Here is a 24,285-nt window from a genome sequence, read left to right on the forward strand (position 1 = left end):
GAGAGAGAGAGAGAGACAGAGAGAGACAGAGAGAGAGAGAGAGAGAGAGAGACAGAGAGACAGACAGACAGATAAATACAGAGAGAGAGAGAGAGAGAGAGAGAGAGAGAGAGAGAGAGAGAGAGAGACAGAGAGAGAGACAGAGAGAGAGACAGAGAGAGACAGATAGAGACAGAGAGAGAGAGAGAGAGAGAGAGACAGAGAGAGAGACAGAGAGAGAGAGAGAGAGAGACAGAGAGAGAGACAGAGAGAGAGACAGAGAGAGACAGATAGAGACAGAGAGAGAGAGAGAGAGACAGAGAGACAGAGAGAGAGAACAGACCTTGGCCCAGGTGATGTCAGGTGGGGGTACTCCGTGAGCAGGGCAGGGCAGAGAGATGGGCGTTCCCTCGATGGTGCTAAACACCTGAGTGCCATGCTGGATGGAGGGCATCACTGGGAACACAGAGGGGACAGGAGCAGGGTTAGAGCTGTGTGTGTATATGTGTATGTGTGTGTGTGTGTGTGTGTGTGTAAGTGTGTGTGTAAGTGTGTAAGTGTGTGTGTGTGTAAGTGTGTGTGTAAGTGTGTAAGTGTGTGTGTAAGTGTGTAAGTGTGTGTGTAAGTGTGTAAGTGTGTGTGTGTAAGTGTGTGTGTAAGTGTGTAAGTGTGTGTGTGTGTGTGTGTGTGTGTAAGTGTGTGTGTAAGTGTGTATGTGTGTGTGTGTGTGTGTAAGTGTGTGTGTAAGTGTGTAAGTGTGTGTGTAAGTGTGTAAGTGTGTGTGTAAGTGTGTAAGTGTGTGTGTGTGTGTGTGTGTGTAAGTGTGTGTGTAAGTGTGTAAGTGTGTGTGTAAGTGTGTGTGTGTGTGTGTGTGTAAGTGTGCGTGTGTGTGTTTTGCGCTCAGGCCAGGTTTAGCTACCCGAGTCTCCTCCTTCATCTCTCCCTCACTGCCTCAATCTGTTTTATCAATGAACCCCCTCGACTGTCTGCTAAAGACGTTAAACCTGGAATCTTAGCACCAGCCCCAGTAAAGAAACTAACAGTGTAGCATTCAACACTCTTATACATACAGTAGGATTACTGCATCAACCAACACGGTCAGCTTTAACACTCACATAAAGTCAACGTTGCACATGCTGGCCACGGTTGGCAGAGTTGTGTTTTAATAAAAGCTCACAGTCCACATTGTCTCACTCTCCATTAATGTCAGTCTGTCAGTTTCGCCGTTCCCGCTCTCTGGAGGCAGACTATAAAAGTGTCCAACGTTTACATGTGTAGCGTGTGCGCTGCAGGTGACCTAGTTCCAGCGAGCCCACGCGCTTCTACAACAATTCCCCTTTGCGGAGGCCGAAAAAAAAGAGACATGTTTTCTCCTCTTCTAAGCCACGCCACGCCGTACAGCTGGTTCTGGTTTTTATGCAAACGCTGGACAATTTTATTCATGAAGTCTGAACATTCCAACAAGGAAAGGAGGAAAGGAGGGAGGGATGGAGTGAGAGAAAGGGAGAGAAAGGGAGAGAGAGGGAGAATAAAGGATCATTGTGTGTGAGGGAGTGAGGGGGGGGTCATGAGGACTATGGAATATTTTTTTTAATTCCTGATGTGGTCCTGGTGTGGTCCTAGGGACACAACAGCTAGTGTCGTCTTGACTTTGGTCCTGGTGACTAGTGAGGTCCTAGTGTGGTCAGAGGGTCAGATGGCTGAGTGGTTAGGGAATCGGGCTAGTAATCTGAAATGTGGTCATGGTGTGGTCCTAGTGTGGTCCTAGTGTGGTCCTAGTGTGGTCCTAGTGCGGTCCTAGTGCGGTCCTAGTGTGGTCCTACTGTGGTCCTAGTGTGGTCCTAGTGTGGTCCTAGTGTGGTCCTAGTGTGGTCCTAGTGTGGTCCTACTGTGGTCCTAGTGTGGTCCTAGTGTGGTCCTAGTGTGGTCCTACTGTGGTCCTGTGTGGTCCTAGTGTGGTCCTACTGTGGTCCTAGTGTGGTCCTACTGTGGTCCTAGTGTGGTCCTGGTGCGGTCCAGGCCTGGTCCTACCGTAGATGTTGAGGGTGGTGGTGTGGTTGCTGGCCCCCACCACGTTCTCCGCCAGGCAGGTGTAGTCCCCCCCATCCTCCACCCGAGCTCTCTCTATGTGGAGGCTGCCGTCCCTCCTCACCACCAGGTAGGGCCCCGACGACACCTGGGGACACACACACACACACACACTGATGAGGTGTGTGTTTCACAATCCTAGTGTGTGTGTCTGTATCTTTGTCTGTGTGTGAGTGTGTGTGCATCTTTGTATGTGTGTACCTTTGTCTGTGTGTGTATCTTTGTGTGTGTGTGTGCTCTCACCAGGCCGTAGTTGTGGAGCCACTGTCTCTCCGGCAGGGGGTTTCCAGCCAGCAACACGCAGGGCAGGGTCAGCTGCTGCCCCTCGATCACACTGAGCACGCTCGGACTGACGGCCAGGAGGGGGGGCACTGTGTACACACACACACACATTTACATTTAGTCATTTAGCAGGGGACATTCCCCCCGAGGCAAGTAGGGTGAAGTGCCTTGCCCAAGGACACAACGTCAGTTTGCATGACCGGGAATCGAACTGGCAACCTTCGGATTACTAGCCCGATTCCCCCAATTTGAGGGGCTGCACATGGAGGTGAAGATGTATTCGACCTGTGGGAGTGTGTGTGTGTGTGTGTGTGTGTGTGTGAGAGGGGGGGATGGAGGGAGGGGGGGAGAGGGCTACGTCTTCCAAGTGACCTAACCCTTTTAAATGACAGTACTCCCTACTCCGCGTGCCTGAGAAATGTGTCATGCACACACACTCTTCACACACACACCCATTCAGCCAGAGGGCGGCCTAGCGTCTGAGCTCCACCAGGGACTCTCCTGAGCAGGCCACCCAGCCTGGTGAACACCAAGCCCTCTCCAACACCGCAGGCTGCTGACAGTCCAACACAACAACACGGTCTAGAACGTCTTCGAGGAGAACGACATTCTGCAGCTCAGGTTTCCAAATCTCTAAGTACAATCTGAATTTAGGAATGGGTGGAATGCACTGGAACATTATTAGCTGCGGGTTTTTTTTTTCTTTCTTTTTTTCTCTGGCGGCGTCACCGTGGTAACCTTCGCGGTGTTAACGGCCTGGGACTGTGTCACTAGGGAAGTGGGTTACGGGATAACACAGGGCAGCTGGGTACGCCTCGACCTTTAGTCCAAACAAAGCCCTCCGCGTCGCCATGCCAACGGACCCTGCGTGATCGTTAACAAGGTGCACGTGGGTAAACAAGCCCCTCCCCCCCCACACACCACCCCTAAGATTGGCCCGTGTACACACTCTCACACACACACACACACACACCTGGTACACAACTGAGGTGAAAAGTCATGAACTTGAGTGGTTTTCCTAAAGGAACATTCCCTCGCACAAGCAGGGCAGGTGTACGGAGAGAGATGCAGACATAAAGGCTCGCAGACAAACCAGGTAGCAACGCAATCAGCATTCCCACCTAGGGGCTGTGCCCTGTCATGACTAGATCTATCCTTCTCTGATCTTGTTTCCATCTGTAGGAATGCATGCATACCACAGAAGACTTTAGAAGTCCTGGAGTCTGATCCAGGAGCAGGTGGACATGCTGCCAGGGAGAGATGTCAGGAGGATTCAGTGTCAAAGTGTTTCTGTGGAGCTACAGTTTGAGGATCGACTAACAATAAAAACACTAACCAAGTATATGGGGCCATGGAACTGCTGTGTCAAGAATCCACAGAGGAGAAGTCAGTTGGTCTCGCATTCACCCACACACCCGCACACACACACACAAAGAGAGGCACACACAAGGCTTCCCTTCAAACGGTGCCAGAGAATTCAAGCTCTGAGTTCACCTCAGCAATCTCTCCCGTCAAAGTCAACGCATGCGGACTGTAAGTCAAACAGGCAGCCAGTGCAGCTCGGAGATCACTCAAACCTTCATCGCTGCCCTGCTCTCAGTGTGGATATCTGCTTTCAGTTCAAACCAAGAACAAAAGTTCAACTTTGCTCGCACGCAACCGAAGAAAAGCTTGTCAGAGGTCAAGGTTACGGGTTACACTCTTGTGAGGTGAACGTTCCACGCCGTGCCAGGGGGGTGTGTGCTCTTACCCAGTCCGGTGACGGTGACTCGGGCCTGGGTCTGGATCTTCCCAAACTGGTTCCGCGCCTCACACACGTACACCCCTTCATCCTCAACCCAGAGATCTGACCAACACAGACATTTAGGTTAGTGTGTGTGTCTGTGTGTCTGTGTGTGTGTTGGCGTAAGTGTTTGCCAAACTCACTGGTGATCTGCAGTTCCCCTCCCCTCCTCTGGGTGATGCTGCTGGGGCTGGGGCGTTGGACCAAGAGGGGGACGCCGTCCTCCCTCCTCCAGGTCACCTGGGGCTGCGGGTGGCCGCGGGCGTGGCACTGCAGGCTCACGTTGGTGGAGATGTCCGCAGCCACGTCGGACGGCTCCTGGGTGAACTGGGGCGCGGCTGCGAGCAGAGGTCAGAGGTCAGAGGAGCTCAGGAACACAAGCGACACCCCAGACAACCACGTCCACGAGAAAGTGACCGGCTCTCCCGTACCTCCCACGTCCAGGGAGATCTTTCCAGAAGACGTGCCCGCCGGGTTGGTCGCCACGCAGGTGTAGTCTCCAGCGTCCATGTCCTGCGTCTCCTGGAGGGTCAGCGTTCCCCCCGGGGCGTCGATGCTCACGTAGGCGGACGAGTGCAGCCGGAGGTCGCCTGGAGGTGACACGGGACCGGGAACGATCCACCGAGGGGAAGGTAGACGAACGACGTGAGATGCTGTGGTAGTTTGTGGGAGGGGGGGAGGGAACTGGGGGGGCCCCTGAGTTTTATTCCTCACCCGTCTCTTTGTCAAACTGGATAACTTGACTACGAAAAGGGAGTCAGGTGGCTGAGTGGTTAGGGAAGCGGGCTAGTAATCTGAAGGTTGGCAGTTCGATTCCCGGCCGTGCAAAATGACGTTGTGTCTTTGGGCAAGGCACTTCACCCTACTTGCCTCGGGGAGAATGTCCCTGTACTTACTGTAAGTCGCTCTGGATAAGCGCGTCTGCTAAATGACTAAATGTAAATGTAAAGCAGAGAATCTCCGAAAACGAGACAGATTTATGTTTCAGGCAACAAGCCGGCCTTCTCAAGAGAACAGCTGGCTAAGCGACCGAGGGAGCCCTCAAGTCGTAAACATCCTCTCTAGAGGCGAACGACGACATAACTCCTCACGGTCCCAGTCACTGAACGGCCGAGGCTGAGGCAGGGGTGAGAAAGGACTCGACTAAAGACAGACAGAGCGACAGTGAGAAAGGGGGACATGTTTTTAAAAGGCTCCTCTGAGGGACGACAGAGTCAGCAGTGTGTGTCAGAGGTGTCGGAGGAACACTTCCTGTGTAGTGGTCGTTAAAACCCTCCGCTTCCTGCGCTGCACTCTATAAAACACACAACTTCCTGCCTCGTTGTCCAGGGGCGAGGAGCGAAGATTTATACAGGGGACACTTGACACTTGTCTGTGTGAGTACTTCAGGAGAATGTGTGTGTGTTTGCTCCTGTCCATGCGTGTACAGTCGACACTGGACGTTTTATAAGAGAATAAACCAGTTCTCAGGTGTTGGCCCCCCCGGGTGGCCCTTGCTCTGGGGGGCCCCCCACGGGGGCACACGTACCTTTGTACCACCACACCTCGGGCTGAGGGATCCCGGAGGCAGAGCATGCCATGATGGTGGTCTCCCCTAGACCAATCAGGAGCTCGCTCAGCGCCACTGTCACCACAGGGGATTCTGAGAGAAGAGAGGACAGAGAGAGGCTTGTGGCCGGAGGCTGGAGCTGAGTGTGTGTGTGTGAGTGTATCTGTGTGTGTGTGTGTGTGCGTGTGGTGACGTGTGTGTGCGTGTTCAAGTTTCAAGTGTATCGACAAGTGCTTGTTAACATTTTCAGGCTTCCCCAACAGTGGAGACTCATGTTGACTCAAATACAAGGGGGTGTATCACAGTATGTGTGTGTGTGTGTGTGAGTGTGTGTTTGTGTGTGAGCGTGTGCTCACCAATATAAGAGAGGCTGGAGGTCTGTGTGTGTGTCCCGGCTGCGTTACTGGCCAGGCAGCCGTACTCTCCTGCGTCTCTCTGCTCCGCGTTCCTGATGACCAGAGTCCCGTCAAGGGTCATCCTGTGTCTGGGCACCACAGGGCACCACAGGGCAGAGGGACCACATGTTATCTACTGGAAACACACCCTGAATATGGAATCATTAATAATACCTCATGATTAATACTTTTGATAATGTATGAATAATATTGATGTAAGAATATATTTAATTTGTAATATTTCTCATTCAGGGGTTGTCAACACCTCAGGGACCGACTGCCCTGCGTGTTCTAGATTATCGATCTCTAACCCTAACCCTAACTCTAGTTACCTGATCAACCAGCTAATTATTAGACTCAGGTGTGCTAGATTAGTGTCGGAGCTCAAACTTGCAGGTAGGCAGCTTCCCAGGAGCAGGGCTGGAGACCCCTGTTCTAGACGTTTCCCTGCTCCGACACACCTGATTCTAATGAAAGCTCGTTACCAGGCTTCTGCTGAGTTTCATAACGAGCCGTTCATCTGTTTCAGGTGTGCTGGAGCAGGGAAACGTCTATTTTTACTGTGATCGTACTGCTGAGTGTAAGTCTGAGACTCACAGCTCCACATTTTAGACAGAAGGACAGAATAACAAGTATCCTTGTTGACCTCCTCCCCCCCGCCTCACCTGTCTGGGGGGTGAAAGGTCATGACCTTCCTCACCTGCTGGTGCCCATGATGAACATGGTGTTGTGGGTCCAAACCACATGGGGCGCTGGGTAGCCCTGGGCCAAGCACTTGATCTGGACCTCCTGCCCCGTCACGAAGGTCTGGTTCCTGGGCTGCACTGACACCTGTGGAGGCTCTGGAGCAGAGCACAGGACCAGTTAACCCTTGTGGTCTCTTCGGGTCATTCTGACCCATCAGTCATTGTGACCCACCGTCGTATTGCGACAACTTTACCACATACAAAAACAAAGTGAAGCATTTTCTTTTAACCGTTGGGCTGTCTCAGACCCCCCACATTGCAAAGGTTAAAAAAAAAAAAAAAAAAAGTTTTTGTATTGGGTCAAATTGGGTAAACACAACGATGGTTCGTTATGAACCTTTGGGTCATGTGACCCGAAGGCAGCACGAGGGTTAAGCATCCAGCACAACCAGCCGTGAGATAAGCTTTCACACTCGTGTTATGTGATTAGATGTGGAAACATTGAAAACATTCAATTCCCAAAAATACACACCCGGTGCTTTTACGCTGTTTCGCAAAAATAGCTACCATAAAAGTGTTCTTTGTTAACTGTGATGTTAAAAGCACAAGTACAGGCAATAATGTTTCATAGCACATCATTCATCGTCGAGTCTTTTTATCAGTAGAAAAGGCAGGAATATTGATGCCAGACCCTGCTAAGTCACGGAATCCTCAGCAATCTTCCAACTGATTCATGATGTGTAACTCATCCCCAAAAGTGTGTTTTCCCAATTTTCTCTCAGTTGCCAGAAGAAAAAATAACTGTACTGTTTGTTCCAACTCGGAGCAAATCCACACCAGGCTCTGGTTTTCTCAAAGATGAGAACTTGCAGAAACATATCTGGCAAAAATGCCATTCCTGTTTTGATTGCCTCATAGCTTGGATACCTTCACTTCATCCTCCAGACAACTCGCTACATGTGCTAGTCAGGTCTCCTGTACTTGACGACTTGACGATAGCTCTGGAAACCCGTTAAGACGTGAAATACACTGTGATACAGCTGTGAAGACTTAAAAAGGTGCAGAATATTCTGGAAGGAACGTGAGCTGGAGTACGCTACTAAACAGCTACTGTATATCTATCAACCTCTCAGGGTATTAACCGGGGGCTAGACCCTAATTCAGGTAGACTGATGCCTGGTTTCAGTTCTGCTGTCATTCATATCACGGCTCCTAACATAGTTGATATATTACAACCTTGACCTCCAAACAAATTGAGATACAGTGTCACTGGGTGAATTCAACCATGAATCTTCACAGCACCTCGAGGTAAAATCTACAAGGTGTGACTGATGTACTGTACGGTGCCACCTGGGCCTCTAAGTCGACCTGGTTAGTACAGTGACTGTGCCTGGCCTCTCCAAACAAGTTATTCAAGTGTTCCCCGGATCTAAGACCAGGGGCTTTGCTTTAAGGACAGACCTCTACCCTTACTCAGCACCCTTTATGTCTTCTGACGAGGCCTGTCTTTACCACTTCTCTCCCCCCTCCCTCCGTCTCCTCAGTCCCTCCCTCCCTCTCCTCCGTCCCTCCCTCCCTCTCCTCCCTCCCTCCTCCCCTCTCTGATTCCTCCAGAGCTGTCCTGTCCCTTAGTTTCTCCACTGTCAGCAGCCCAGGACCACTTCAAAGCGGGCCTAATGACTAGGACAGGATGGCCTGGGGTGATTAGAGAACGCAGGGGCCTGCGGACAGCTGTTCAGGAGGGCAGGGGACACAGAAAAATAGAGTGAGAGAGGGAGAGACAGAGAGAGAGAGATAGAGAAAGAGGAGGGGAGTCAAGCTTAGGATGAGAAGGGGAGAGAGAGAGAGAGAGACAGGATGAATGAGGGAGATAAACTGTGGAAAAGAAAGAAAGAAACATATAAAAGAAGAGCAAAAGAGAGAGGGGGGGGATAATTACACAAAACAAGGAGGGCACCATGCACTCAATCCCTCACCCAACCCTGGGAAACTTTGTAGGTCAATTGAGCAACTTATCACTCAATGAGGTGAGCTAATGACAGGGCACGCCTGTAGGGTTCACTCCAAACTTGTCTTTAAACCTGGTGTCAAAGAGAGAGGTCTGGGGCGAGTCCCACCAAACTGTCACCGCGGTCCCGTACCAGGCACAAAGACAGACAGCTGAACCTAAGACACACCGGTCTTGTCTTGCTCCGCTTAGGAAATGTTAGGTCACCGGTCGAGCAACGGCTTGATGTTCTTGAGACTTGTGATTGGTTGAGAGGGTCTCTCCCTCCCCCTCTCTCTCCCTCTCTCTGTCACCCCTCATCCTCTCTCTCTGTCATCCCTCTCTTCCTCTCATCCAACCAGGGGTGTCCTCGAGGGACCGTAGCTGATCCGCTAATGGCGTCCATTATCGTGGTCTCACATCGCCATTTCCTGGACGGCCCTCGGCCAACCGCTCACCCGTGCCAGAGAACCCGGCTCGGTTCCGTCTGTCTGACAATGTGTTCCTGATTCCGCCTCTCCGAGAGCTTCTACAACACAGTGTGCCGTAAGAGGTTCTCCTGAATGGAACTTCCAGAGTTAGCGAGCGCAGCTTCAAATCACTTTCACACATCCCATGAAGTATTAGTCTGAGTTATAGAGGCTTCGGTGTGCAGGGAGATCATCTCGTGTTTGGGAGCCGGGCAGGCTGTTATGCCAAGAGCCCTATTCCCTAACGACGTAAATCTCCAAAGGTGACACACAGACACTGTGGGAGTGTGTGGTTAGATAAACACACACACACACAGGAACATACAGTAGACACAAACCAGTCCTGCAAAATACATTTTCTCCAGCCCCTTGATTTTCAGACGACCGTTCCACGGTTAACGATGCCGTTTCACACTTCCTGTCTGACCTTGCACAGACACTTCCTGTCTCACCTTGCACAGCCACTTCCTGTCTCACCTTGCACAGCCACTTCCTGTCTCACCTTGCACAGACACTTCCTGTCTCACCTTGCACAGACACTTCCTGTCTCACCTTGCACAGCCACTTCCTGTCTCACCTTGCACAGACACTTCCTGTCTCACCTTGCACAGACACTTCCTGTCTCACCTTGCACAGACAGATACACCCGCTCAGCTGTGGCTCCTCCCTCGTTGACGGCGACGCATTCGTACCAGCCGGCGTCGTCGACGGTGATGGCGTGCACCTCCAGGGAGAGGTTGGCGAGGGCGCGCGCCCTGGGGTCCAGGCGGGCGTCCAAGCCCCCCCGCAGCCAGGTGAGGTTGAAGCGCACGGTGCTGACCACGCCGCAGGTCAGGACGGCCGTGGAGCCCGGGGACGCCGTCACGTTGGAGGACGCGGTGACCACCGGAGGAGGCTCTGTGGGGGGGGGAGACGGGAGTGTGTGTGGAGTCAGGTGGCTGAGCGGTTAGGGAATCGGGCTGGTAATCAGAAGGTTGCCGGTTCGATTCCCGGCAGTGCAATGACGTTGTGTCCTTGGGCAAGGCACTTCGCCCTACTTGCCTCGGGGGGAATGTCCCTGTACTTACTGTAAGTCGCTCTGGATAAGAGTGTCTGCTAAATGACTAAAATGTAAATGTAATGTGTGTGTGTGTGTGTGTTTCATCCACTGGATTTATCTTTTGGGGTTCGATGAGAAGCCAATGTTACTGTAGAGTGTGCAGGTCCAACGGTCATGAACCTAACCCTTGTCCCTTGCGTAGTAAATCATTCTGCATGAAGGTGTTTATTTGATACTGTCGACCTACCCTGAAGCAGTTCATGATGGTTAACTGGTGCTTGATACACCGGTCAGTCTGTTGTCACCATACCTGAGACATCCAGGAAGGTGCTGGCTCGACCTGTGCCAGCGCTGCTGATGGCGATGCACTCATAGTAGCCCTCATCCTTCAGAGTCACCTGACCAATCTCCCACGATGCACTGCCAGACTCCCTGGGGGGAGAGACGAGACATGGACTGAGGACATCGCCAGTACCCAGCTAACCCTTCACCAGCTCCTGCATGTCTCAGTAGTGTGCCAATGACCCCATATCCTCTTCCCTCTAACCCCCCCCCCCCGCCCCCTCTGGATGTGGGCGTGTGTTACTTGAAGAGCTGGTCCACGCCCAGCCGGGCCCCGTCCCTGGTGAAGCGCAGGGTGAAGGGGATCAGGCTCTCCACGTGGCAGGTGATGCCCCCGCTCTGCAGGTAGTAGCCTGGGGTGGTGGCGGGCATCAGGGCTCTTGGGGCACCTGAATGGGGGGGAGGGGTGGGGGGGTGGGGGGGTGGGGGGGAATCCATTCGTGAGTTTTGACTGGAATCAAATACATGGACCAATATCGATCGATCGATCGACTGACCGGGGACGATGCTGGAGAAGGAGACGCTGGACACTCTCTGGAACAGGAAGCCGTCGTCGTCATATCCTGTCACCCGCAGGAAGAAGGCCTCGCTGGGCGGGACAAACTCTGTGATGTTCCAGATGCCAAACGGCCTGCGGTCGGGGTAGTAACGAATGGGGAGGGTCTTCAGGACGCCGCCCGTGATTGACAGGAGCTCCAGCCTATCGGCACGCGCCGGAGGGGACAGGCCGGTCGTGTTCAGCAAGATGTGGGTGGGGATACCTGGACGGAGGAAGGGGGAGGACGGGGGGAGGACGGGGAGGAGGGGGAGGAGTGGGAAGAGTGGGAGGACGGGGGGGGGAGGACGGGGGAGGAGGGGGGAGGAGGGGGGGGGCGGGGGGGGGGACGGGGGGGGGACGGGGAGGAGGGGGGAGGAGAAACAGACGGGGAAGAGTCGGACAATGGAAGGAAGCCAACTGTCACATCATCCAAAAACATTTTCAAAAACCACAACATCCTTTCAACTCAAAAAGACAGCAGGTATCCTAAATGGAAGCGCTAAAACAAACATCCCATCAAACAAGGTAGAAAGACTGGTTTCGGAAGGTCAACACGCAACCTCACTGACCTTGAACTGGTCGACTGGAAGTCATCTTCATATCCAGGGTGGGTTTCCTGGAAAACCCGGCCCTGAAGTCTATAGTGCTGAGTCCAGTTATCCTGACTGAATGCCTGCCTTCGCTGGCTGTCTGCATTAACAAAGACATTCATGTTCAGGATTTTACAATAGCGCTTGGCACCAACATAACCAACAATGTTCAAAATCCCTCGAACGTGTCAGAGAAAGCGCTACTAAGAAAAGCAATGTCTCCAGCTTGAACTCAAACAGTTTTTTTTATTTAAAACTATAGCTTTTGCAAAATTTGTTGAGGGGAACATTTTGTCTGTCATTTGCTTGTGTGTGTAAACAAGCCATGTAGACTCAAGTAAGTCAATAGCATCTGTCACTGCATAGACAACAAACCCAGACAGTGGAAAAGGCTTATTGCTGATTTATGTAGAAACAAATAAAAAATCTGCAATTCACAAATACGACGAGCACTTTCAGTCTGACAGTTATGCTTTAATCAGCCAAACATGAGTATTATAATTAGAGAGAGGATGAGTTGTGTCGTGTATATAAGAGTCAGTCCCCTTTGAAGCCAGGCTGAAATATAGACTGAGTAATTACAATGAAACGCAGGTCTGTGAAACGTGGAAAATCCTCACCCTAGTTGAAACAACATACTATAATCTAACGCATTAAGTTATCTTTCTCAAAATGCACCATGCTGAATTGTTTGGCCAACTCTTCAAACCAAAATAATTAATTTGAAAGACTGTGATCTTTATACCCCATACTTCCATAATTCAGTCATTGAAAATAAATGTATATGTACGTATGCATACTGTATGCATTGCTTACTATAAGTTAAACATGAAAAACAGCACAGTTTCTGGGTGGTAATATGAGTGTCATCTGAGAATGTCATAAACCCTTAAAGAACAATATACGTCACTCCTCAGACACCCTAATGGCTGTCAGAGAACGACACACTTGGTCGGCCCACTTAGTCATTAAGTGAAGGGCGATGGAGCCATAACTGAGGGAATGACTCTCAACACGTCCTGAGAAACAATGGGGGCCCTCAATTTGTCCCTGTCATTAATCCATCCATGCCCCAGCCCGGATACACCCAGGCCCTGCTCGTATAGTTTGGGTGGGAGGAGAGGGAGGGAGGGAGGGAGGGAGGAAGGGAGGGAGGGAGGGAGGGAGGAGAGGGAGGGAGGGAGGGAGGGAGGGAGGGAGGGAGGGAGGGAGGGAGGGAGGGAGGGAGGGAGGGAGGGAGGGAGGGAGGGAGGAGGGAGGGAGGGAGGGAGGGAGGGAGGGAGGGAGGAGGGAGGGAGGGAGGAGAGGGAGGGTTGGGATTCTTAGGGACACTGTCTTAAACCAGAGAGTGGTGAGTTAGCCAGAAAGAAAAGGCAAGGATGTGTGACTACAGGGTTTGGGGGGAAACTATGATCGGTCTAAGGACCATAACATTGTGTAATAAAAAGGTAGGATGGTTTTCACAACTACAGTCAACTTTGTTGGTTTGTTACAGACCCAAAACTGATCAGAAACACTACTTGAGCTTGTTTGTATAAGGTCATCTCTGAACATCTTGAAATACTAATGCATGGAAAATCAGGAGCATTATTTATTGTCTTTTTGCTCTTTATCTGGCAAGAGATACCGTCCTGGAGTCACTTAAAATACAGTCCTGCTGTTTCTTTTATTATTTGATGTGTTCGTTCTTGGAGGATTAGAGAGACAGAGAGAGAGTGAGAGAGAGAGAGATATAAGGAAAAAGAGAGCGCGAGAGAGACATAGACCGAGAGACAGAGAGAGAAAAAGACAGAGAGAGACAGAGAGATAAAGAAAGAGAGAAAAGAGGCAGAGAGAGAGAAAATGACAGAGAGAGAGAGAGAGTAAGAGAGAGAGACATAGAGAGAAAGAAAGAGAGAGACAGAAAGAGAGATATATATATAGAGAGATAAAGAGAGAGAGAGAGACAGAGAGCGCGCGCGAGAGAGAGAGAGAGCGCGCGAGAGAGAGAGAGAGATAAAGAGAGAGAGAGAGATAAAGAGAGAGAGAGAGAGAGAGAGGCAGGCTGCCACAGCTCGTTCTCTAGGGTTGTTTGCATACTTTTCAAATTACAACCTTCCTAAACTATTATCATGGGCCATAAAACACCAAGCAGTATGAATCCAAGACACACTCATCGCTAAGGTCAGCAAGCTAGAGACAACCCTGGGAATTAGCCCTACACACTCACACACACACACTCACACACACACACACACACACACACACTCACACACACACACACACACACACACACACTCACACACACACACACACACACTCACACACACACACACAAACACACACACACACACTCACACACACTCACACACACACACTCACACACACACACACACACACACACACACACTCACACACACACACACACACACACACACACACACCACTTGAAAGCACATCTGAGGGATGTCTGGAAAACTGAGATGCTGAGAGGAAGCTGAGAGCGATTGGTGCTCAACAATCCACATTCACCAATTAAAGGCAGATTAAAAAAGGGTCAAATTCTTTCACATACACACACACACACACCACACACACTCTCTCTATGACCACAGCGCTACACGTCAAGGTCACGGCTCATTAACACAGGGGAAACACAGCATGGCACTGCTCAGTCTCCCTGCTCCCTTCATGCTGCCTTCCAGTCCGGTCTGGGAAACCCAGCTGGAGAGGAGAGGGTTATTATTAGTGCTCCTGAGGGACAGGAGGGGACGACAGGAACACGAACAAGAACAGGAACAGCAGCAGCCACCGAGCATTATTGGTAAGAGAGGAATACATCGACCGCCAGCCAGGTTTGATGCAGTGGTTCCATTTGTCCTCCGTAAGAAAACATTCTGACAGATTTGCAATGTGAACGACACGTTCTTCCGGTTTCCTGCGTGCCCACGGTATCCGTGCCAGGGGGCGTGAGGTCATGGTGGTGGACTGGAGTTTCACGGGAGTGTGAGGAAGACGATAAGATGGACACTTGAAAGAGACTAAAGAGCGATTACGCGGCGAAGCGGAGCGTTTTTCGAGGAACGGTTACCACGGTGATGTTGCCCGACAACAACAACATCAGAGGGCGACGTTGTCGAGGTGAAATAATAACGACCAAAGCCTCAGGAAGAGGACGTCCAACCCAGTGTTGTTCCCACCGCACGCTCTCCTGTCCAATCACAACAACCAAACCGCCAGGCGTCATAACTCATTTAAACCCCCTTTTACTTTGCAGATCTCCCCTCGACACGACCGTGAGAAGGACGAGAGAAACTGGCACCGTGGGACGCACCAGCCTCAGCGGACCTCTGCATATCACTCAGGTAAAAATGCGAGTCATTTCCTGTCGTCTGGCGTTGATGGAGACGGCACCATGCTGGACGTTTACGCTTCAGCTCCCCTCACAGGGGGGCACGGGATGGAGGCGCAGGGGGGCACGGGAGGGAGGAGCAGGGGGGCATGGGAGGGAGGAGCAGGGGGGCCCGGGAGGGAGGCGAAGGGGGGCCCGGGATGGAGGAGCAGGGGGGCATGGGAGGGAGGCGCAGGGGGGCCCGGGATGGAGGAGCAGGGGGGGCCTGGACGGGCACCGCAGGGCCCAGACACATGGCACTGTCTGCCACCTGGGACCTTGCATGTGTCTTCATCCAGAAGGGTGAACAGCCTTCGCTGACAGTTCTGAACGGCCTTTCTGGAGTCGAGTTGCCTCGCTTCTTTCCTTTGGTCAAAGGATGCTTTCAACGCAGAGTAGCCCCGCATGGCTTATCGATTACACATCCCTCCATTTACACAGCTTGACGGATGGCAGTCGTAATTCAGCTTAAGTTCTTTGCTCAAGGGCACCTCTAGACTGGTCCCTCCTGGGGTAGGAACTGATGGCTAGGCCATACCACTGACCTGTAGAAGTCATTTTAAATGACCCCAGACCCAGTTTTCCTGTTTAGGGTTATTCTCAGGTAGGGAAAAACATAGTTTACCTTTATGGACCACATTCCTGGCTCAGGGTTCTTGATGCTGACAACCCAGGCAGAGTTTGGAATGTGTAGGAGCTGGTGCAGGCCGTCGCTTATCCTGAGAAGCTTTCCTGTCAACACATACGACACGGATTCCTGAAAAGCACGTCCATGTCTAGTACCACGGTGTTTAAACTCCTTCTAACTGGGCTGAATGGGATCAACAAATTCATTAGGAAATCATTAGGAAAGTAATGTCGGCATTAGTCACATGTCGTGTGTGAGGATGTGTGTGTGTTCGTGTGTGTGTCTCAGGCAGTGGGGTAGCGTACCCTGAGGGTTGCGTATCTCGATGAGAGGCGCGAGGCCGCTGAGGGCCACCGTGACCTCCTTGAGGCTGGGGTCGAAGGGGATCTGCCACGTGTTGCTGAGCCCGCTGAAGTGGTCTGTGGACAGCAGGTGGATCTTGGAGGACTGAACAGCCTCCTCCACCCACTTCAGAACCTGCAGGAGGAAACCCCCCAAGGGGGCAAGGGGGTGAACTCCAGCTCTGAACGTGCGTGTGAAGAACGCTCTCTAAACATGCAGCCATCGCATTCCCCGCTGACGTCCTACTGCGTCGCCCCCGGAAACCTGCCCCCCTTGTCAACGCTCCCGGAGCTGCCAGGTCAACCAATCAACAGGTGTCGCGGACACAGTCCCTCTTGTGCCTTGACACGGGGGGCCCCTCCAGCTCCTGTGTGACCCCACGTGCCTGACCCTCTGAACCCCAGGCCCTGCTCTCTCCACACATGCCCCCTCCATCAAGCCCCTCTCCTGGGCAACATCACGGCTGTTACCAGTCCCAGGACGGAAACCAATGGCAGGCCTGTCTGGAGAGGGTGGAGGGGAGGGGAGGGTTGTGCACGCCAGGGCCAGGTGTGGAGAGCCCTGTTGGGGCTAGACCGAGAGGGGGTCAGAGTGGCAGGTGGGAGTTAGGGGCTCTGAGGGACCGGAGAGGTTCCTCTTGATTCCCGCCAGCCTGTCTATTTCCACCCCGCGCTCCCTTTGTAAAAGTGACTTGAAAGAGGCTTCAACGGTCTCTCTTACCTCGTTGACCTGCTTCTTGTCCAGATGGAACACCTGTCCTGAACTGGTGGAAGCTATCTCCTCATAGGCCTTGTACCCGATATGGGTCCGGTCATCACAGTCTCCTGTCAGCACGAAAACCACCTACACACACACACACACACAGATAAGTTTTAATCCTCCATGATATGGCTTCATACTGGCTTAGTTACCACAGTGAGAGAGAGGGGAGACCTGAGACTGCTTCTGTTGGATCAGCTGCAGGACCTCGTGCGTGAGCTTGTAGTCTTTCGACCGTGCGTCGGTGAAGACGTAGATGAAGGACCCAGGCAGGGAGATCTCCAGGGCGATCTTGATGGCACCGATACTCATCTCTGGACAGTCTCCGCCTCCCTGGGGACAAAACGTGGGGTGAGTCGTCGTTGGACTACAGTCACATCTGCGCGTTCAAGACCACAGACGTTCCTCAATGTTCACAAGCAACCCAGGATTCCCTCGGCGACGAGGGCCAGAGAGACGGGTTCCAGGAGGTGTCAGTGCAGAGGGGAGACGGAGCCGTGGTGTTCCAGCAGAACATCTGGACCTGTCTGGTCCGTGTTTCCAGAGCACACGGACAGTATGTGAAGACCCCTCTGCCCCCCCTCCCCTCCATGTCCCAATAACCTATTGGCCCCAGTCTTTCATCCCCACACAAACACATTAAGAAAAATGAAGGGGCTCAATATAGCTTTTCCTCGCCACAACATCAATAGCCCTGTGTGAGAGAAGACAAGTCACTAAAATCCTCTGAACTGGGAGGTGCGGTTGTGTGGTTCACCAGACTGCGGTTGACTTACAGTACACTTGGCTAACCCTTCAATGGTTAGTGAGTTCAATGTTACTCTGAGCACAAATCTATGTTTAGTGAGATGTCACAGCACCGAGCACATAAAGGGCTACTTCCTCCATGGAAGTGTTTGTGTAAGAATTTGAACTTCTAGTCAACCCCCTGACTTGGCTATCTGTGTTAGTAAATACGACGGAAAATCTGGAAGACAAATAAACGCATGTTCCTCAAAAGCTTGTTTACTCGAAGACGTGACAAATAATCTGTGTTGTTGTGAGGACCTGGTGCTCCACAGGTTTAACAGTGTCTGGGTCTGGTCTCCTCAACCTACCTGCACGTACAGCTCTTTGAGTTCATACTGGAACTTCTTTGGGTCTGTTGTGATGGTAACGGGTCCGATTTCTGCAAGGAAACAGGAGAAAATCCAACATTAAACTTTAATAACAGACAGTTGATTGTGATTGATGGGAGTTCAGACAAACATCCCTATTATAATGAATAATTGGAATAGTTTCTTTGACTGAATTCCTAGGCCAAATATTTGTGTTGGCGAGTGAGTGCGGATGTTCAGGTTCAAATGTCACTTCTTGAACTGGACTAACGGCAAGCTTCCTGTAAACAGACAGGAAACCAGATCTCTCACCACTAGACTGTGTGGACGAGACTTTCAAGCAAAGACGGAGGGAGAAGAACAGGGAGAGTGAGAAGAAAAATACGAGAGGGACACTCTTACAAAGTTGCTGTTGTAACATTTAACTGGTCGGACAACCTTGTGATACAGTGAAATAGTACTGAGAACTGATTACTTCAGAACATTCTCTCACAAACACAGAAAGGTACACACACCATCAAACTAGCATAGTTGTATGGGCACACTATGGGTTGCATTTGACTGCCACAAATCTCTAGCTCTAAACAGACTTCAACAGTCTGTTTAGAGCTAGAGCCCCCCCCCCACCCCCCCACCCCAAACATCGAGCCATCAGCTGCTCTACGGCACAGAGAAAGGGACGACCTTATGACCAAGGTATGTCCTAGTGTCATCACTGGAACTTGTCATATTTTACCCCATATAAAAGACGGGCGTCACCACAAACGTGTCGGTGACGTCACCCCCCCGGTCGGCTCTGTTCTCCGATCAGGGTTGGTAGTCGCATTTCTCAGTTTACTTTGTTCCGTCCGCTAACGAGCTGCAAAGTCTTTTCGAGGCCGATTCCGAGTGACTTCTGCCCCAGCAGCTGTGCTGAGGAACGATTGTGAGGGAACTGGTTTCGCCCAACCTACACAAACACACAGCTTTTTTCTCTTTTCTTTTTGCCGATGCAAGCAGATTGGTGGAACAAGAGTTTCCTTGTTTAAAGAAGGGCAATTAGCTTACAACAGCTGCATTACATTTGAGTAGCTGCCTAAGAAGGAACCAGACAATACAGAACTTGGTCATGTTAGGAATGGTTTACTGTATTATTGGCATCCTTCGTACAAATAGCCTAGGCCTAGCCCTATCCCATGACCAAATGGTTGACCGGTTCATTAGTTAGCTTCCAATCTGTCGAAAAACAAAGTAGTAGCAGATTTTCACTAAGGGTTTCTCTTTCGTAATAAAATGTTTCAGGACAAATCTTCAAGTGTTTAACCGCTACTCTCGTAGATTTGTGTCAACAAACGATTTTAAAGTCAACACAACTTTGCACCATATGTCCTGGCAACGGATTCATCAGAGAAAAAACTTTTAATCATCAGCATTTTCTTTTGGGTGGTTTATTTACATAAAGTCCAACGGCAAATGGCATCACAAGTCTTTATGAAAAATACTGTACAAACAAATACTATTATAATGCATAACAACCAGTGAGAGGTCTTTTCCAAAGACTTTGAATCTGGCAGCCATGGAGCGTGGAGAGATGGAACGATCAAAGAGGACTTTTAAAGCTAACAGGGAAATGTGTTTGGCTGCTCTGAATGGAAAGGAGATCTCAAGTTAAAAAAAAAACGTTCATGAATGGAAAAGTTGACATGGCGTTCCCATGGCTTGTCTGATGGGACGCTGTCCCAGGGTTCAGATGGGTATTCTTCGGTCCACTCTTTGAATCTTGGCTCGGGTTACCATGGTAACCCGAGGCCCACGACAGCTGGGTTTTCCTTTTCAGATGTTGCAAAAAAAGACACTGTACTGAAGATACGGGTCGCAACAATCAAACCTTCTCCAGAACCTTGTAGAACCTTGTGCAGACCCTTGAAGAACCTTCTCTGGATGCTTGTAGAACCTCATGAAATCATCCGAGAGCTTAAATTACCTAGAAATTACCGAACTAATGTCTGGATGATGTCATCTTCCTGATCCGTAAAAACTCGAGAGCAAGGCACCGGTGTCTGGGGTCAGTCTCAAGGTCACTAAACAGGAAACGATTTAAGTGTTTTCTTGATTATAAAGAACACATTAGAGCCATAAAGGACACGTGTGTGAACTCAGTTTGGAAGAATGCTCTGAAGTCTGACCAGAGGAATAAAACAAAGATATAAACTATCCACCATAAACAAGACAAATAATGATCTGCTCAAAACATTTCTCTTTTATTTCACAAGGAAATGAGGTTGACTCAATCTGCACGCAGTAAAAACTAAAAACAACTGTTCCTGATTCCGGATGTTTTTACCTTCCACATTTTCACAGCATTTACCAGAAGTAATGTTAATCAAATCCGCATAGGAATCATGTTTTTGTAAACACTAACAGAGAGGCTAATGGGATGGAACAAACAGGGCAGTTTTCCAGAACAATCTCAGTTTTACCTCCTCAGATAATCGTTGCTGGAAATTTCCTAGAGAATTGTGAAATGTACCTTCAACAAACTAATTTCAGCAATAACAACAGACTGAATTCCAAGACAAATCTCACAGGAAGGTCACAAGAATCCTTGTATATTTAAATAGGCATTCTTCAACTCCAATTGTTCAAGAAAAAAACATGTTCCTATGTCGACAGACAACAAAACAAGTCTCAGGAACCACTGTGTCCTTCCTCGCAAACAATATGTTACATAAACGTTGTAAAATAGTTGATACACCGGAGCAGTCTGGGAAACCAATCCTACCTCCATTAATCTCCAATCCCATCCTCCCCCCCAAATATCTTGGCCACAGGCTTGAGAGTTTATATAGCTGTGGAAGCAATCACATTAACAGCCTAGAACAGTTGCTTTCATTTTTTGATTCCTTCAGGCAAAGCGCTGGCCCTCCGAACACACAATTACTCCTCTCTATAAAGGACCAATCACAGAGCTCCGGAGATCCTGCGCTGTGACAGTACCGATCTGCAGTCACCACGGGAACCCTAAAATGACACTCTGTCATGTTCCCTCAGGCTTAGAGACAGGATGTCAAGTTTGATAGGCCTAGCGAGAAGTCTACCGCTTATTTCTGAGTGAGAGATTTGTAATAGCGGTCCCAGCAAACCCGTGTCAGGCTTTGCCGGTGTGAAGCTGTCTGAGGGAGAAGGATTTTCCATCTACCTGCAGATCAACCACCAGTCAGGTTTAACCTCAAACACACACACAAAGACACACACACACACGTGCAAGCACACTAATGTGAAAGCTTTCCATTGGATAGCGGGACAATTAGTGTGGCCTGCTGACAGAAACATAGGCAGACATGTTTGTGTATGCATGTACGTGTCTGTGTGTGTGTGTGTGTAAATGTGCGTGTGTGAGAATCTGTATACATGTGTGTGTGTGTGTGTGTGTGTGTGTGTAAATGTGCGTGTGTGAGAATCTGTATACATTTGTGTGTGTGTGTGTGTGTGTGTGTGTTCACAGGGGGGAGTAGATGTGTTCTGGTCAGTGATGGTTGACATCAGTGGGAGAAGGGGGAGGGGCCTGTCCCAGTCAGGATATGCCCCAGGGCTCCACCACTCAGGAGTCTGCTTCCAATTTTGGCTGGACATGATTGGTCCTGAGAGGCCCACAGCCTCCAGTGGGGGGGCATTGGAGGAGGGTCTTCACCTTCAAGTGACGCTGGCATGTGTGTGTGTTACGTGTGTGTGTTTTTATGCATGTGTGTGTGCGCACGTACGTGGGTGTGAGTCTGTGTTAGTGTGTGTGTGTGTGTGTGTGTGTGTGAGTCCGTGTGAGTGTGCGTACGTGGGTTTGAGTCTGTGTTAGTGTGTGTGTGAGTGTGTGTGCATGTGTGAGGAATCTAATAAAACTGTCGGATACGGTTGTCCAACACTGTCTCCCATGCTTGGAACAGTGAGACAGCCACATGTTCAGCAGACAGTGAGGGGGGGGGGGGATGGGAGGTTGGAACACGACCATAAGGGGCATCATTCTCCACATGTACCTCGGTACTGTAGTGACATCAGTACTCTGTCTCTGTATAGAGAAGCTAGCCAGTGACTGCTGGATTCCTGTTTAGCTGCGCTTTTTACCACATAATGTCATGTTTGTAACATCCACATTAAATGTAGCTGATGCAGGAATAACAGTTCTTTCATAGGTGACGACTAAATGATAAATGCTACTGTAACAGCGCTCCAAGAATAGAATATTTTTCATCTTAGTCACACAGACGCAATGCCAGAGAGTGTAACCCAACCGAACGTTGTGCTCCAGTACGGCGGGACATCTGTGCGTGATCAATGCTAGGCGGTCCAAAAAACGCATCAGTAATCATAAATGTATCGTAGGGTCTAACGACGTGGGAGAGGACGATGATTTCAACACGTTACCACATCGTTGCTTATACTGTAACTGGAGGAACACTGGCTGTGACAAGAGGATCCCGCCTCCACAATAGCGCTTTTGTTGGAAATACACATATAAACATTCTCAGATGTTGGCAAGTGTGGGACAACAGAGACACACGACGCCTGAGCTGACCTTTACATTTACATTTAGTCATTTAGCAGACGCTCTTATCCAGAGCGACTTACAGTAAGTACAGGGACATTCCCCCCGAGGCAAGTAGGGTGAAGTGCCTTGCCCAAGGACACAACATCAATTGGCCCGGGAATGGAACCCGGCAACCTTCTGATTAACAGCCCGATTCCCTAACCGCTCAGCCATCTGACCCCCAGCTCGTACGAAAGACGACATGAAGATGTGACAGAGGCTTACTGAAGAGGAACGGGATGGGTTTCGTCGAGAGACCACACAGAGCCCTCCTCCGTCTGCAGGGTAGTCGTTCAGACGCGTGTTTGTCTGGGACGTGACGCTAACTGAACCGCTCTCCACCCCTGACCCCTTTCGTCTACGGTCCGGTGGCCGGACTCAGGAGCAGCGCGGACTGGGGCAGTCTAGGTAAACAACGTTGGCAGCTGGGACAGATTAGGGGCAAGACTCCAGGGCGCTACGATGTCTGCTTGGGTGTTGGGAAACATGCCAGAGAACAGCAGAATGTGAAAAAAAGGAACAAGCTCTCGCTTTAAGAATCTGTTTCTACTTTCATCACGTCGTCTCCCTCAGAAGGACGTTAAATCAGGTGGTCACCTCAGGGACAGAGTGGAACACAACACTCTCTGTCCTCTCAGAATAGACTTTGAGATCCCCTTTTCTTGAAGAGGACACTCATTATTTACCCAAAAAGCCATTCCCAGTGACGGGGTTTGTCCCAGATGTAGCGGATAACGCAGGGTCTTATCTCTGGAAACACATTACCGCCGACAAACGCCGTGCCGATTCATCCCAACTTAAGGCCTTGACACCCATTAAAGAACGGTTATCTAGCACCCCCTCCATCCCTCCCTCCTCCCCTCTCTTTCTGCAGCGCTAGCATCTCGCTCTCCCCCTCTGTGTGCAGGAGACGCTGACTGGCCGGGCGCACGGTGAATTTCCAGCCTGGCAGGAAACGTTTTCAGCACCACAGACCTGGCTCCCCTGGAGCAGAGGAAGGAGAGCGAGAGAGGGTTCCACAAACACAACCAGACAGCAAACAAGGGGGAGAGACACCAGAAACGCAGAGAAAGAGAGAGAGAGAGAGAGAGAGAGAGAGAGAGAGAGAGAGAGAGAGAGAGAGTCACAGACAGGAAAACTGAAAGAAAGTGCTACAGAAGGAAAAAGAGAAAGTCAGAATTATAGAAATATGTGTTTCATCAGTATTTCAAACAGTACTCTATAAATCCCAGAGAGGGAGAGAGAGAGAGACAGGGAGAGAGAGAGAGAAACAGAGAGAGAGAGAGAGAAACAGAAAGAGAGCGAGAGACAGAGAGAGAGACAGAGGGAGAGAGAGAGAGAGAGAGAGAGCGAGAGAGAGAGAGAGAGAGAGAGAGATAGAGAGAGTCACAGACAGGAACACTGAAAGAAAGTGCTACAGAAGGAAAAAGAGAAAGTTAAAATTATAGAAACAGAGAGAGAGAGAGAGAGAGAGAGAGAGAGAGAGAGAGAGAGAGAGGAAAACCCTGAAGAGGTCTGGGATTGCCTCAGCTGTTCCTCCCACGAACCTACATTAACCACACTAACCTACAGCACACACACACACACGAAAGAAACCACAAGACGACTTTCCAACTTACTGCCAGGAGAAAACCACAGCACTTCGGCTTTACAGGCTGAGCGAAACATGGCACATGTCATTCTGCACACGCCAGCCTAGTTACAGACAGGCTCAAACCATACACATGTTTTGACTAAAGTGTACAAGAGAAGCTTACAAGGTAATGGGAAAAAATGTGCCTTTCGAAACATCCAACATGAGAT

At 50.3% G+C, this 24,285-nt stretch overlaps 1 protein-coding gene across 1 annotated transcript in view; it reads right to left on the reverse strand.

Moving 5' to 3' along the window:
- hmcn1 (hemicentin 1) overlaps nucleotides 1-24,285 on the reverse strand; it is a 68,414-nt gene that overhangs the window by 37,809 nt on the left and 6,320 nt on the right. Inside the window, exons 2-20 of the mRNA XM_067230229.1 lie at nucleotides 17,925-17,995; nucleotides 17,002-17,160; nucleotides 16,789-16,911; nucleotides 16,032-16,203; nucleotides 15,724-15,830; nucleotides 11,708-11,828; nucleotides 11,098-11,361; nucleotides 10,845-10,989; nucleotides 10,569-10,690; nucleotides 9,847-10,116; nucleotides 6,777-6,918; nucleotides 6,086-6,165; nucleotides 5,661-5,774; nucleotides 4,564-4,722; nucleotides 4,276-4,470; nucleotides 4,100-4,195; nucleotides 2,311-2,438; nucleotides 2,011-2,155; nucleotides 323-435 (exon numbers count right to left, since the gene is read on the reverse strand). Coding sequence (XP_067086330.1) covers nucleotides 323-435; nucleotides 2,011-2,155; nucleotides 2,311-2,438; nucleotides 4,100-4,195; nucleotides 4,276-4,470; nucleotides 4,564-4,722; nucleotides 5,661-5,774; nucleotides 6,086-6,165; nucleotides 6,777-6,918; nucleotides 9,847-10,116; nucleotides 10,569-10,690; nucleotides 10,845-10,989; nucleotides 11,098-11,361; nucleotides 11,708-11,828; nucleotides 15,724-15,830; nucleotides 16,032-16,203; nucleotides 16,789-16,911; nucleotides 17,002-17,160; nucleotides 17,925-17,995 — 2,726 coding nt within the window. The remainder of the gene's footprint in view (nucleotides 1-322; nucleotides 436-2,010; nucleotides 2,156-2,310; nucleotides 2,439-4,099; nucleotides 4,196-4,275; nucleotides 4,471-4,563; nucleotides 4,723-5,660; nucleotides 5,775-6,085; nucleotides 6,166-6,776; nucleotides 6,919-9,846; nucleotides 10,117-10,568; nucleotides 10,691-10,844; nucleotides 10,990-11,097; nucleotides 11,362-11,707; nucleotides 11,829-15,723; nucleotides 15,831-16,031; nucleotides 16,204-16,788; nucleotides 16,912-17,001; nucleotides 17,161-17,924; nucleotides 17,996-24,285) is intronic.

The sequence above is a fragment of the Osmerus mordax genome, chromosome 27 (genome assembly GCF_038355195.1).
Source record: "Osmerus mordax isolate fOsmMor3 chromosome 27, fOsmMor3.pri, whole genome shotgun sequence".
Lineage (NCBI taxonomy): Eukaryota > Metazoa > Chordata > Actinopteri > Osmeriformes > Osmeridae > Osmerus > Osmerus mordax.